General features: G+C 47.3%; 1 protein-coding gene across 1 annotated transcript; it reads right to left on the bottom strand.

The window, feature by feature from the left end:
• Positions 1 to 10,028: 10,028 nt before the first annotated feature.
• On the bottom strand, positions 10,029 to 13,106 carry KCNS2 (potassium voltage-gated channel modifier subfamily S member 2). Its single transcript, XM_007532340.2, has 2 exons — positions 12,587 to 13,106; positions 10,029 to 11,878 (listed from the first exon to the last, which is right to left on the bottom strand). The coding sequence occupies exon 2, from the start codon at positions 11,833 to 11,835 to the stop codon at positions 10,399 to 10,401; it is 1,437 nt and encodes a 478-aa protein (XP_007532402.1). The 5' UTR covers positions 11,836 to 11,878; positions 12,587 to 13,106; the 3' UTR covers positions 10,029 to 10,398.
• Between the last annotated feature and the right edge of the window lie 723 nt (positions 13,107 to 13,829).

Here is a 13,829-nt window from a genome sequence, read left to right as displayed (position 1 = left end):
CACACACACACACACACACACACACCAAAATCTGCCTGCCACAAACCACATTCTGGGGATGTCCAGGGACTTGCAGTGCCAGACAGGTCATTTTTCTTTTTGGAACCTATTAGTCCAGGACTGAAAGTGAACGCCATGGACTGGTGGTGAGCCCAGTCACCCAGCACAAGCCCTCTGGACTGTCGCCTTGTTTACAATTCTCCCCTGTCTGTCCCCTCACTGAGGCAACTCTTTCCCATGTACATGCTTTTCTCTCAGAACCTACCTGAGCACATGCTGATTTTTCACTTCTTCTGCTGTGACACTTCCCACTAATGGTTGTATTCAACAGAAACACCCACAGCAATGGAAGAAGTTACCAGAAAGTCTATGACAAAGGAAGGGGGAAAGGTGACCTTGGTAGGGGCTTGCAAACAAAGATGGATTTGGATTGGGAAGTGTTGGGGGGGGTCTAAACTTGATTCTCTCTGAAATTATCCAACTATGAGTTAACAAGGACTGTATGTAGTAGGTGAGAGTCTTTAGGATGCATACAAAGGGACCAAAGAGGAAGTGAAGAAAGTTTTAGAAATACCTGGTGCCTTTGGGAGTAAGGTGGTAACACAGTGGGTTAAGCGCAAGTGGCACAAAGTGCAAGGACTGATGTTTGGATCCCAGTTCGAGCCCCCGGCTCCCCACCTGCAGGGGAGTCACTTCACAAGCAGTGAAGCAGGTCTTCAGGTGTTTATCTTTCTCTCCCACTCTCTGTCTTCCCCTCCTCTCTCCATTTCTCTCTGTCCTATCCAACAACGACGACATCAATAACTACAACAATAAAAAATAACAAGGGAAACAAAAGGGAATAAGTCAATAAATATATATATTTTTAATTTTTTTTTAGTATTTATTTTATTTATTCCCTTTTGTTGCCCTTGTTTTATTGTTGTAGTTATTATTGTTGTTGTCGTTGTTGGATAGGACAGAGAGAAATGGGGAGAGGAGGGGAAGACAGAGAGGGGGGAGAGAAAGATAGACACCTGCAGACCTGCTTCACTGCCTGTGAAGCGACTCCCCTGCAGGTGGGGAGCCGGGGTTCGAACCGGGATCCTTATGCCAGTCCTTGTGCTTTGCGCCACCTGCGCTTAACCCGCTGAGCTACAGCCTGACTCCCAAAAATAAATATTTTTTAAAAATTAAAAAATAAGGAATACCTGGTGCCCCATGGTGTGGGGATGGGGCAGCAAAAAGAAGGACTAAGGCCTGCAAGTGGTATTTCTGGAGTGGTATTTCTTCAAGAGTGGCCTAAAAACCACATGCATCAAATTCTTCTGGGCACTTTCTTGTCATGCAAATTCCTGGGTCCAACTCCTGAGAGAGCTGATTTTAAAGAAGAAGTGATTCTTCCCAAATTCACGTTATTAAAAGCTCTCTGGGCTAAAATCTCAGTGGACAGGGGACAAGCATTGCCAAGCACATGGCCCAGGGTCAAGTCTCGGCACCACGTGGGACCTTCTGTAGTATCAAAGGAAATGTTCAGAGCCATGGCACCTCTTCGTCCCCACCTCCCTCCAGCCTTGCTTCTTTAACCGAAAAAGTAAGTGACTCAGAGAAGTAAAATGCTCTGAGTCAACCAAAAAACTGCAATCAATCAAGGCTTAGTGGTGGCCCATGCAGTTGAGCACAAAGGTCACTAAGTTCAATGACCTGATTCAAGCCCCCACTCCCTACCTACAGGGAAAAGCTTCACTAGTAGTGAGTAAGTGTTTTAGGGGGTCTCTCTTTATCTCTCCCTCCCATTTCCTCCTTTCTTTTCAATTTCTCTCAGCCTTTATGCAAAAAAAAAAATTATAGCCACCAGGGGAGGTAGATTTGTTGGGGAGGTAGATTTGTTGTGCAGGCACCAAGGCCCAATGATAACCCTTGTGATGATAAAAAATAAAAACTTTAAAAAGTTAGTATTAAAAATATTGAATACAAATGCTCCCCGACGACGACTCTGATAGTGATTAAATGCCCTTTAAATCTCTATTGCTTTAAGTACCCTTTAAATTTCTGTTCCTGACATCTGATATGGGACTAGGTTATCAGTCAGTAGTGAAGAATGATTGCTAGGCTTAAGTAGAGCAATAAATAAGTGACATCCAAGAAGACTGAAATTTCACCCTAGGTGACTGAGAACACTGGGCTTCCTTTAACAGAAGTTGGGAAGAAGGCAGGAGCAAGAGTAATTTGAAATGAAGGTGAGTGGTCAAGGTTTAGATGGGAATTCCAAATGCACAGAGTGACGTGCCTGGGCTTCAGGGCTGATCAGAGTCAGTCAGGAGGAAACAGTAGTCCTTTGCATACCAGTGGGCTACAGGCTGCACTCAGGGATGGGGGTGGCTGCTTGATGAAGAGGTCAGGATTTGGAGAAAGATCCAGTGAGGATAGGAGAGGCAGAGCCCACAAGAGGTCTAGCAAAGTACCAGATCTAGCAGTCAGAGAAGATGGACTGCAAGAACCCTGAGATATTTCTCTGTGCTGTTGAGGACCTAGAGGGAGTTTGAGCAAAGCCCACTGGATTCAGTTTTAGAGGAGCAGTTTGGAGAAAGCAGCAGGAATGAAAGCCAATCACAGAGATAAAATAAGGAAATGGATGGGGTGGGGGCTAGGGGCTGGGAGGATGCTCTGCAGAGCCCACCCTGGAATAGCAGCTGCTGGATAGTAACTCCGAGGCTTTAGCTTCCATGGGGTTCCTCCTTTCATATCTTTTCCTCTAAGCATCCTCAGCGCCTTCCTTGGGTCTCAACTTGAATTTTTCTGTTGATGACTGGAGTCTCGGGCTCTTCTCCGTACATCCCCTCAGTGTGCCCCCTCACCCCCAGCACTCAGACAATGTACCTCAACACTAGAGAAGGATCAAGGAATTCCCTGTCTCTCTTGGTGACCACCATACACCCAATTACCCACCAAGCCAGAAAGCCAAAAGTCATCCTAGGCCTTCCTCTCCCTCATCCCAACGCCCAGTCGCTTATAACATCTTATACAGCTGACCTGTGGCCACCAGTTTGCATTGTGCTTTCCAGTCCACTTCCTTTGCATCTTCCCTGCACATGGCAATGACCTTGAGGATGTCCTCTGGGCCTTACCCACATCTTCAAGCTGGTGCCAGAGTCACGTTCTGACAGCATCTGTCTCTTTCAGGATGAAGTGAGGTTAGGATGTTCCACTCCAAAGACGAAAGAATGACTTTCTAGTACTTTCCATGTCTTTTCTCTATACAGTTTTTGTGCCATCCTTCTTTTTGATTTCACTGCTTGCTTATGTCTCACACAAACCAATCTACATGTACCTCCTGGCCTTTGCTTGAGTGGGACCTTGTCAAGATTTCCCCTTCATCGTCTCTTCATCTCTGACTTCCACTCCCAACTATAACCAATACCTTGTATCCTGTCTGTTTGCAGCCCAGAAGCCCCAACTTTGAGAGAAAACATTGAGGGAGCTGAGTTTAGCTCCTTTGGTAGAGTAAACACCTACCATTCCCAAAGACCTGTGTTTGAGCCCTGGTTACCACATGAGAACACCGTGCAAAGGAAAAACTTAATAAGCAGGGAAGCAATGCTGTGGCTTCTCTCTTTTCTGTCTCTTTTCTATGTCCCAGTGAAAGCCCTGACAGAAAAATAAATAAATAAAGGAAAACATTGGCCCTTCTCTCCATTTCTTCTAACTTTACTACCCTCTTCATCTGCTGGTGGTTTCTACATCTCTATTTTACCAGACTGTGAACTCCTATGGGGAAGTTGGGGCTGGGGGCATTGACTCCAGAAAGCTACCTCTCAGGAAACCTCTCATGGCTCAGAGCATACTTGGTGGTCTGTAAATAAAGCAGATTCAGGGACCAGGTAGCGACGCACCCAGAAGAATATAGGTATTACTAATTGTGAGGAGCCAGGTTCAAGTCCCAGGCCCCTATCCGCAGGAGAGAAGCTCCACAAACAATGGAACAGTGCTGCACATGCCTGTCTCCCTCTCTCTCCTTGACCCTTGCGTCTCCATTTCTCTGTGTCAGAAAAGAAGAGCTGTCATTCAGGCACCAAGCCCTAATGATAACCCTAGTGACAGGAATAAAATAAAGCAAAATAAAAATAAAGCGAATTCGATGAAATCCCTAAAATGACTTGCTAAATGTAACCAAACTCTTATCTACTCTGAGTTCCTACTCTCGTCCTTTCCTTCCTTCCCCCGCCTTTTTTAATTCACTTGCCTTCTCTACTTGCTTTTTTTTTTTTCCTCCAGGGTTATTACTGGGGCTCTGTGCCTGCACTATGAATCCACTATTCTTTTTTCCCCTTTTGTTGCCCTTGTTGTTTATCGTTATTGCTGTTATTATTGTTGTTGTTATTGCTGTCATTGTTGTTGGATAGGACAGAGAGGAGGGGAAGACGGAGGGGGAGAGAAAGATAGACACTTGCAGACTCGCTTCACCACTTGTGAAGCAATCCCCCTCCCTGCAGGTGAGGAACCTGGGGCTTGAACTAAGATTCTTATGCCGGTCCTAGCACTTTGCGCCAAGTGCACATAACCCACTTCACTACTGCCCAGCCCCCTCTACTCACTTTGATCTCTCCTCTTTTATCTGGCTCCTATTTAAATTTTTTTATTATTTATAAAAAGGAAATTTGGCTCCTTTCTGTTCCTTGCTCTCTTCCTTCTGCAAGAACTTGTAACACCCATGGGACCACCTTCCCCTGTTCCTTTGAGGTACCTGCCTCAGACACATCTTGGAGGCCTCCTTTGCATCTCTCCTCTGGAAGGATCCACTTAATTGCCTTCAGACATTTGCTTTGGAGACCCCAGAGGACAATGAGATTGACAACCGAGGTCACAGAAGTAAAAGGCTGCAGCTGATTTTCAGGTGCTCGGCAGCCATTGGGTGTAATGGTCAGAGAAAGAAGAGCCAGTTAAAAGTTCTAAAAATAAGAAAAGATAACAACCGTTTGAGTGTGGAATTTAAGTTCACTTCTCAGAAGGAGGTGTTTTTCCTTTGAAGATACAAGGCGTCCTGGCTCCAAAATAGCCCCAAACAGCCATTTTTACCCCTGCTGGAGGGAGGAGACACTCCACTCCACTTTGGTGGGGATGTGTTGACCTCAAGTGCCTTCCTGGGATGGAACATGGGTCCCACGCATGCTGTCTTCCTCAGCTTCCAGGAGATGGGGTAAAGTTAACACAAGTCAACACAGCCTTTCCAGGCCATGCCAATGAGCACCTTGCAGGTGCACCTCCTCTGTGGGATGAATGTATTGTGTGGGAGACAGCCTTCCTTGGTCCACTTAAGGGAGCCAGATGGGACCCAACACCCCCAAGACAACAGAGTGAGTGGTCTGCAAGACTTAAAAAAGACAAAAAAAAAGTCTAAGTAGCAAAGAGATAGACCTGAAACCTAATGGGATAAGTGGCATTTTCCCCTCTGCCTAATGATTTATAAAAGCAGGAATTTGGGTTTGCTGTAAAAAGCTTAAAGCTCCACAGGAAACACATGTTGATTTCCAAACTCTATTCATCTTGGACAAACCCCAGCCCCAGTGTTGTCCTTGTCCCCAGAACTGTCATACTGTGGTTGGATATCAAAGAAAGAACTAAAAGAAAATAGAAGGCTGCTTAAAAATAAATTAAGGCTATCAGGATCACTGCTGTAATGAGGATGGAGAGGACATGAAGAACTCTCTGCACTGAGATGAGAACTGAGCAGAGTTTTAGGATGAGTTAACTCTTCTGCCTTCTTGTTTTGCAGCAGCAGGATGTGAGGTTCAGAGAGGCCAAGCGATGAGACCAAGATGGCGTACTGGAATTAGAGCCCAGGTAGCCCAATAACCTCCTTTCAGACTGAATGTGGACTTCTAGTGACTCAGAGTCCAAGCCACTATTTGATAAGCAGGTGCAGAAGGTGGGTTCTGTGCCTTTCCTAGAAATATTTGCACTAAATTAGTTCAGGATGCTTCTGCTACCCTGTTCCTAAATTACTGTTAGATGAGGGTCCTTTGACAGCAGGAGAATGGAAGGGAAGTCAAGGGCATGTAGGAGGTAGGTTAGCCATATAACACATACCTTCTGTGGATGGTAGGTCTGAGGTCAGCTCCCTGCTCTCTATGGGAACACCATGGGCAGTTCCAAGGATGAGAATGGGTAGCCTTCCATGGATAGTGAAACAGAGCTTTGATGTCCCTCCCTTCCCCCATGTGCATGCATGTGTGTGTGTAGGATGGGGGGGAGGTAGGACAGTGGTAGATAGCATAATTGTTATACAAAGGAACTTTTATGCTTGAGGCTCCAAAGTCTCAGGTTCAATTCCCTATATTATCATAAACTAGAGCATAACAGTGCTCTGGTTAGAGAGAGAGAGAACAGGATTTAAAAAAAAAAAAAAGCAGGGAAGTGGCTCAGAGGTATTTTGTGAGACCCTGGGTTAATTTCCCAGCACCACATTAAATAAAAGAGGAAGAATGACATGAAGGTGGGGTTAAAATGAGTAGACCTACTATATGTGCCAAGCAAGAAAGCATAGAAGAGGTAAATCCTGTTTTTCCAGAGCTCTCAGTAAATGACCATTCTTTCTATAAAGTAGGCTGGGGATTCTAGATCCTATTCCAAAGGGAACTCCAGATTTATATGTTAGCAGAGAATAAGTAACAGTTTTTCCTTCCCTTTAAAATAGTACAAAGTACAGTTTTTCTGGGCGGGGGTGGGGGGGAATGTGGTCTCTAACTTTGTTTTCTGTTTGTTTTTGACCTCCAATTTTGAATGCCCTTGTTGTGTTTGCCGCTTCATATGTAACTGAAGTGCATTAAAGAGATGCAAAATTTTACCATTTAATTTGCATGTTCTTTGAGAATGGATGTCTGAGGGGGTCAGTGTTACTTGTCATTGACAAGTTGAAGCTCAGGGACTAAAAGCAGCCACCAGACCTAATGGCCCATTGGGACCTGGGCCAATGCTTGCATGGTAGTGTGTTAATGAGTGTTAAAATTGACATCACAAATTCAGCGTTCTCAATTTTTAAAATTACAACTCTGTAATAAGTCATGCTGTTAAAACATACAAGAAATACCAGTTAAGCCTTCAAGTAGATAACACACAGCCTGTACAGATTACTGCTATCCCAAAGTGCATAACAGATCATTTTCTTTCAAATGAGTCAAGAACTAGCAGGTAGTTCAATTATTTGAGCACTATGATAAGTAGAAAGAACAAATTCAAATATTAAATACCAATTACTACCTTATGAGTTACAAAATCAGCTTGGCATTACAACATGCCCCTCCTCTGTAGCAAACCTAGGGAATGTGGGGGTTTGGCAGCAAACACAAACCTATATATAGCTAATAAAGACATGGTGTCACTTCCCAACCAACTCTTTCAAAGTGCTTATCACAGATTGTGAGTAAAGACAGGCCCATTTATTCATTCATCCTAAGGGCATCGAAAACAAATAAATAAACAAAGAGAAACAACCAATCTTCATATGGTCGGAGTGAAGCTTATTTTTAAAAGCCCACGGTTAAAAGTAAGTGAGCTGAAGCTTTTACAGTGTTCTCCTAAAGGAAGTTTTTGGGTCAGTCTGGTCGCCAAAGAGGTCAATTCACAGTTTTAGTCTCAACTCCAGAAACAGAGAAGTAAATTAAGCTGACCCTCTCTGATTTACTTCAGGGACTATAAGAAGCTGCTACATAAGATATTACTACCAAGGTCAATCCAAGTCCAGATGAATACACTTGTGAACTTCATGCCTTGGTGGTATTGTGGGAGTGGGGGTTGGAGGGAAGAGGAAGGTTCTTTGTCTCTGGGTCACAGTTCAGTCTCCATCCTTTGTGGGAATTAACTCCAGTGGGCAAGTCAGCTGGGATGTTATTATTTTTTTTATTGGAAATCTCCACTTGGAAAAAACTGGATGATACTATTAGGATAGTCTCACGCTCAGAAGTGACCATAGTTCCATGATGGGCAAAAACAGACTTTATACAAGTATATATACAAGAGATATTAAAAAAAAGACAATCTCTAAAGCACTTTGGGATTTCCCCCAATGAAAGGCACCAGATAAATGCAAGTCATTACCAAATTAAAAAGTCAAGTTTTCCAGCTTTCACATATGCAGAGTAACCGCTAGGGGTATCTCTTTTGGGAGTGGTAAAACATGCTTGTTTAGAAAAGCACTCATGAAAATTACTAAGCTATTCAGTCTTGTTTTCACTCTTCACAAGCATTATAGTCAGTGGCCATGGACACTCCACTCAGTGACCTGATACCTTCAGTCTTGGCAAACAGTCCTCACAAGTTTGAACCTTCATCTGCCTTTGGTGTAACTAAGGAGAGTTTTGTAAGTCCTCTGCCATCTAGTGCTGGAAACACAAACCAAAGTCAAGGGTTCACTTCCTGTGCAAATTCTGAAAGAAAATTCTTCTTTCCTGCCTTGGTGGCTTGACACCCCTAAGTCCTCTCACCTTTCCTGGTGCATCTGAGACACAGATGTGGACAACAGAACATTTGTCATAGGAGGTGGCTGCCTCCCTATCCACTCTGAGGCTCCAGTCTAATGGTAAGTTTTGAACTGGGGACTAACGGGTATAAGTGAATCTTATCTGTCCAACAAATCATCCTGACTATAGTAGCAGGACACCTACAACTACACAAAATCTCTGACATGATACTCATCACACCCCAATGAGGTATGCTTTATACCCAACTAGGATATAAAATGGACGGACCTTTTCAAGAAAGGTCCAAGCTTTGGCTAAATAGCGTGTCCTAATTCCATGCTAAGTCCCCTGGTTTCTACAGTCTTACAAAGAAAAAAAAAAACAAAAAAACAGAAGTCAAGAGGAAAACAATCTATTTACCTGGTAGGTATCTGACATACAAACCCAGGATCCCCTTCACAATTTTATATGCAGTTAACTGAAGAAGAGGAGGAGATGTGTTTTAGAGGAAGAAAATTCTCAACCTTCAGTTCAAATTTAGATGTACAGAAGTTTTTTGAATAGCATTAAGTTTTTTTTTTGAGAAATTTGCAATCATTTATGGCATTTTATAAAGCAAAGTTCTCTGATTTACATTTTTTTCTTTAATTCTCCACCTTCCTCTCAACTGCAGGTAATTGAAATGGAAATAAATGTTTCTACCCTAGGTGAAACATACTGCCTTCATACATACCTATATTTTTAGTATTTCCATACTACCAGGGTCCCATGCCATTCCACTGACTCCTAGGCAATTAGAACATCATATATAACATACCACATCCCAGAAGTAAGCTCATCTAAGAAAATGTTGCTTGGAAATAAAAAGGGTTCTCATTATACAAGCTTTCAGAGCAGGCAATGAATAATTCTAAGCTACTGCCTTTCCCAGGAACCCAACAATGTTCACCTCTGGGAGACAATACAACAATGAACCTCTTAACAAGGAAAGACTATACAACCTTATTTCTAAACATCTTAAAAATAATTTTTTTCAAAAACATGCGACTATATACGACACAGAAGAGTGTGGTCAAATGGTCTGTATCAAGAACCTAACCCTAAAATAAACATCTCTACAGTTACCTGAAGAATGTCAAGAGCTTGACCTGGGATGAAAGGTCATCTTGCACCAACTCTCCTTCATATATTCCATGACTTGACCTATGTTTAGCTGAAGTCCCTGTCTGTTCTTAGGGGGAAAAAAAATTCAATCTTCACTACTTCACATTTAACTGAGTGACATTTTCTAAAGTGTGACATGTACAAGATGAACATCAGCACCTGTCACCCTAAAGGTGACTGATGCACCCATGCAAGCCACAAAACTACAGGTCATGTATGAAAATAGCCCAACGGTCATCTGCACTTAACTTCATACTTTCTTAGTTTTGGTATTAAAAACCAAATGAAAACAATGCATGAAAAACTGAGACTTTGCTTTTATATTCCTATAAGCAATGTCTCATCATATCCTTACAGACCCTATAGAGAGATTTCCACTGGGCAGGCTTGTGGGAGCATTTTGTACAGAACTCACATGACGACCTCAGAAACAGGAGCACAAACAACTCACAGACAGTACTGGGCCACAAGCACTAGAATAGAGTACACAATTAACAGAAAAAAATAGCATTCTGGGTGGTACTCATCCAGCAGAAAGGTGAACATTTTATGTCCACGATGCAAAGACCAGTGAGTGTCATTTCGTTGAAAGATGCAAAGGCGTGGTGTCAAACACACCACCCTCTAAAAGGGATTCTAAATACTGCAAAACAACCTAGTTGGATGCACATCCCATGCATCTCTCCCCTTTGAGGCTGGGCATACTCCTTATGCTGTAACCCCTGAAAGTGCCTAGACTATGCTAGAGGCACAAGATGCAGCTCAATTAAGAAGTGTTGAAGATGACTGGTCCTCCTGCTTAACGTAGGGAATCATTTAAACTTAGTTCACTTGGGGAGCTCCTGCTCATGTTCGTCAGGCTTACCATGAGGGATTTTACTTTATGGGCATAGTAGTCCCTTAAGTTGACAGATGGGACTTCCTTCATTCCATCTCCAAAGTCACAGCTGCGCATGGCACTCTCAAGTTGCTTTTGGCGACGGTAAAAGTGGGAGAACTTATTGAAGATTAAGGTGATGGGCAGTACCACCACTAGAATCCCAGCCAGGATACAGGCAGAAGCAGTCAGCTTCCCTGCTGTGGTCCCTGGGACCACATCTCCATATCCTACAGTGGTCATACTGACGGTGGCCCACCACCAGCAAGCAGGGATGGTGGCCAGGTCCTCATTCTCCTCCTTTTCAATGGTGTAGGCCACCACAGAGAAGATGGAAATCCCCACGGAGAGGTATAGCAAGAGCAGTCCTACCTCTTTGTAGCTATATTTCAAGGTTGCCCCCAAAGAGCGGAGGCCAGTGGAGTGTCTGGCCAACTTCAAGATGCGGAAAATTCGCATCAGTCTCAGGACCTGGGCCACCCTGCCCAAGTTGGCCAAAGTTGGGGTACTCTCCACCACAAGGTTTACAATCAGGGTGATGTAAAAGGGGACAATGGACATGAGATCAATGAGGTTAAGGGCATTCTTAAAAAATTTAAGAAAGTCAGGAGATACGGCAAACCTGGCTACCAACTCAAATGTGAACCAAGCAATGCCGAAATGCTCCACAATTTCGAACCTGGGGTCCTCACCCGGGTTGCCCTGGCTGTCAGGGATTTGGAAGTCTGGCAAACTATTGAGGCACATGGTGATAATGGACCCCAACACCACCAGGATGGAGAGGACGCTGAAGACCCTGCTCAGGACGGAGTAGCCAGGATTGTCCAGAGCCAGCCAGAGCTGCCTGCGGAAGTTGCCCAGCGGCTGACCGTCGAACTTGGAGGCGTCATTGTAGAAGGCCAGAATCTCATCGAAGGAGGATGTGGTGCTCTCTTGGTCGCTCTGCTCGTCCCACTTCTCCTGCTCTGGTTCCACTTTGCGGCCGTGGTAACTATAGCTGCAACAGGAGTCGATGAAGAACTCGTTGATGCCCCAGTACTCGATCTCCTGGCTGAAGGAGAAGACGCACAGCTCCGCCATCACATGCAATTTGCCAGTGTGGTAGAAATGCAACACGTAGGGGAAAAGCTCGGGGTTGCGGTCAAAGTAGAACTCCCTCTGGACATCGTCGTAGTCGTCGCAGAGCTCCAGGATGGCCTCGCGCGAGTGGCAGAGCAGCAGGCGACCCAGACGCGTCTCGGGAAAGCGCAGCAGCGTGTGCGAGCGCAGACGCCTCTTGAAGCCGCCCACGTTGATGCGGATCTCTCCGTCCTCGACGAAGTTGGCCTCCGACATGTCCCACAGGCTCTGGCGGGTCATGCTGGAGTCGCCACTCCGCCTGCAACGCGCGGGGGCGCTACACCTGCAAGACGAGACAAGTACGTTGGACTGCCACTGGCTACTGAGGCAGGACGCTCCATTCTCCCCACCCTGTACCTGGAGAGCTTAGTCCTTTCCAGAAGGGTCCCTGAGTGCTGAAGGGCACTGGGAAAGGGAGGGGGTAGGGTGGGCAATTCTATGGATTCGGTCCCCTCAAAAACCTTGGAGCGCGGGGTGGTGGGGGTGGGGGGAGGTATATGTCCAGTAGCATGGCCGCGCCCCCAGTCCCTACACCAGGAGTCCTGTCCTTAGCTTTATACTGGCGCAAGAGGGGGGGGTCGCGCCTCCAGAACTGAGACACCCGGGGTGGAGGACTGCGAGCTGACCTTGCCCGTGGGCGAGCCGCGAAGAAGACGCCCCCGCCCGCAAGCCGCAGACAGGCGAGACCCAACTGAGATGAGCACCCGCAGGGTTGGGATGAGCTGGGGGTGGGGGTCGCGTGGCTTTGGGAATGGGGCGGGGGCGGGGAAGCACATCGCCAGAGCCTGGAAGCCCGGCCTAGGTTAGGGGAGGGAGTGCGGGGGGGGGGGGCTGCCATCCCCTGCTTCCAGCCCTCGTGACTGGAGCCCCCTCGCCCCCTGCCCGGTTTCTCTGTGCCCGCCTGGCTGGCAGCCACGGGGCCGCGTGCCCCGCGCCTTAGGTGGTGGAGCTGCCGGGCTGGGCTCACCCGGTGCGTTGTGGAAGCGCTTACCTGGGAGCAGCGGGGCCCGCAGCCAAGGCCGGCGGGAAACTTCCCCGACCTGCCGGCGAGCATCGCGGCGGCCGCGGCGGCCGACTGGCTGTGCGTGTGCGCGCTGTTGCGAGTGTGTGTGCGCCTGTGTGTGCGCCCCGCGGAGCGGCGCGGGCGGGTCCGCCGAGCGGCTGCTCTGCTCTCCCGCCGGAGGTGCTGCTGCCGCCTGCAGTTGCGGGAGGCTCACAGGTGGCTGCGTGGCCCCGCAGCTCGCTGAGGCGCCCTCTCCCTGGCGAACCGCGGGCTCCTCTCCCGGGGGAGACGACACCCCGAGCCGGGCAGCCACGGGAGGCAGAGCGGGAGCCCCAGCTCGGGAGCCCGGGCGCGGGCGCTGCGGTGGGGCGCGGCCGGTGGTGCTGAACGGACAGCTCTACTCGCCCCAGACGCGGGCGCAGCCGCGCCCTAGACTCGCAGATGCCGCTGCCACCGCAGCCCTGAGCTGCTTCCGCTCTGCGCTCCTTCAGCGAGTCACGGAGACCCCTCTGTGCCCCCCAGCTCTCCACCTTTCCCACCCCCCGCCCCTCCTCCGGTGACGGCTGTTGTTGCCATCCTCCCTTTTCCCAGGACGCAGGCAGAGGACTGCCTACGGTGACCTTTCTCCTGCGGGAACCCGGCTGGGGAGAGGGGGTGTGTTGTTCAGAAGGGGTCGGGGGTGGGCAAGGAAGGGCTGGGGTAACTACAGGGTTCCCCTTTAGGGACCTGATTAAAAAGTTTCCTGAAGCCTAAGGGTGTGGGGAGGTGTTGGGGAGCAGGAAGGGAGAAGGGGGGTGCAGGGAAGCCTGAGGTCGAGTTCAGCTTAGCTTGGTGGGGCTAGAAACGAAGGCTTCACGGATGTGGGAGAGAGTCACGGAGTTCTGTTGGGGAGCTCTGTGTGGGTGTGGTTTGTGCTCAGGCAGATGTGGTTTGGAGGCCCTTGGATGGGGGGATGCAGGGACTCGTGTGCATGTAGCTTGAGAACATAATTGTGTGCAGTGTTGATATAAAAATGGTATCTCTGAAGAGTGGGGAGATGTGTCACGGGTGTTAGAACAGGCGAATTTAGGATTTGTCAGTGTGGCGTTGTGTAAGGGGATGGTGAACTGTGTGTACAGAATGTTGTATACAGTGTAGTTTGCAGTAGGGCTGTGGTAGGGGGTCTGAGTGTGTAACAAAGAGAACTGTCTATAGGATCCTGTGGAAACTGCGGTATGAGTCCTAAATATGC

This window comes from Erinaceus europaeus, chromosome 8 (genome assembly GCF_950295315.1).
Source record: "Erinaceus europaeus chromosome 8, mEriEur2.1, whole genome shotgun sequence".
NCBI classification, from domain to species: domain Eukaryota; kingdom Metazoa; phylum Chordata; class Mammalia; order Eulipotyphla; family Erinaceidae; genus Erinaceus; species Erinaceus europaeus.
Note: the sequence above shows the minus strand (reverse complement) of the source record. Positions and strands in the feature narration are given on the sequence as shown.

Excerpts from the sequence above, each read along its gene's own strand:
- KCNS2 (XM_007532340.2), bottom strand. The coding sequence starts at position 11,835 with ATGACCCGCCAGAGCCTGTGGGACATGTCGGAGGCCAACTTCGTCGAG.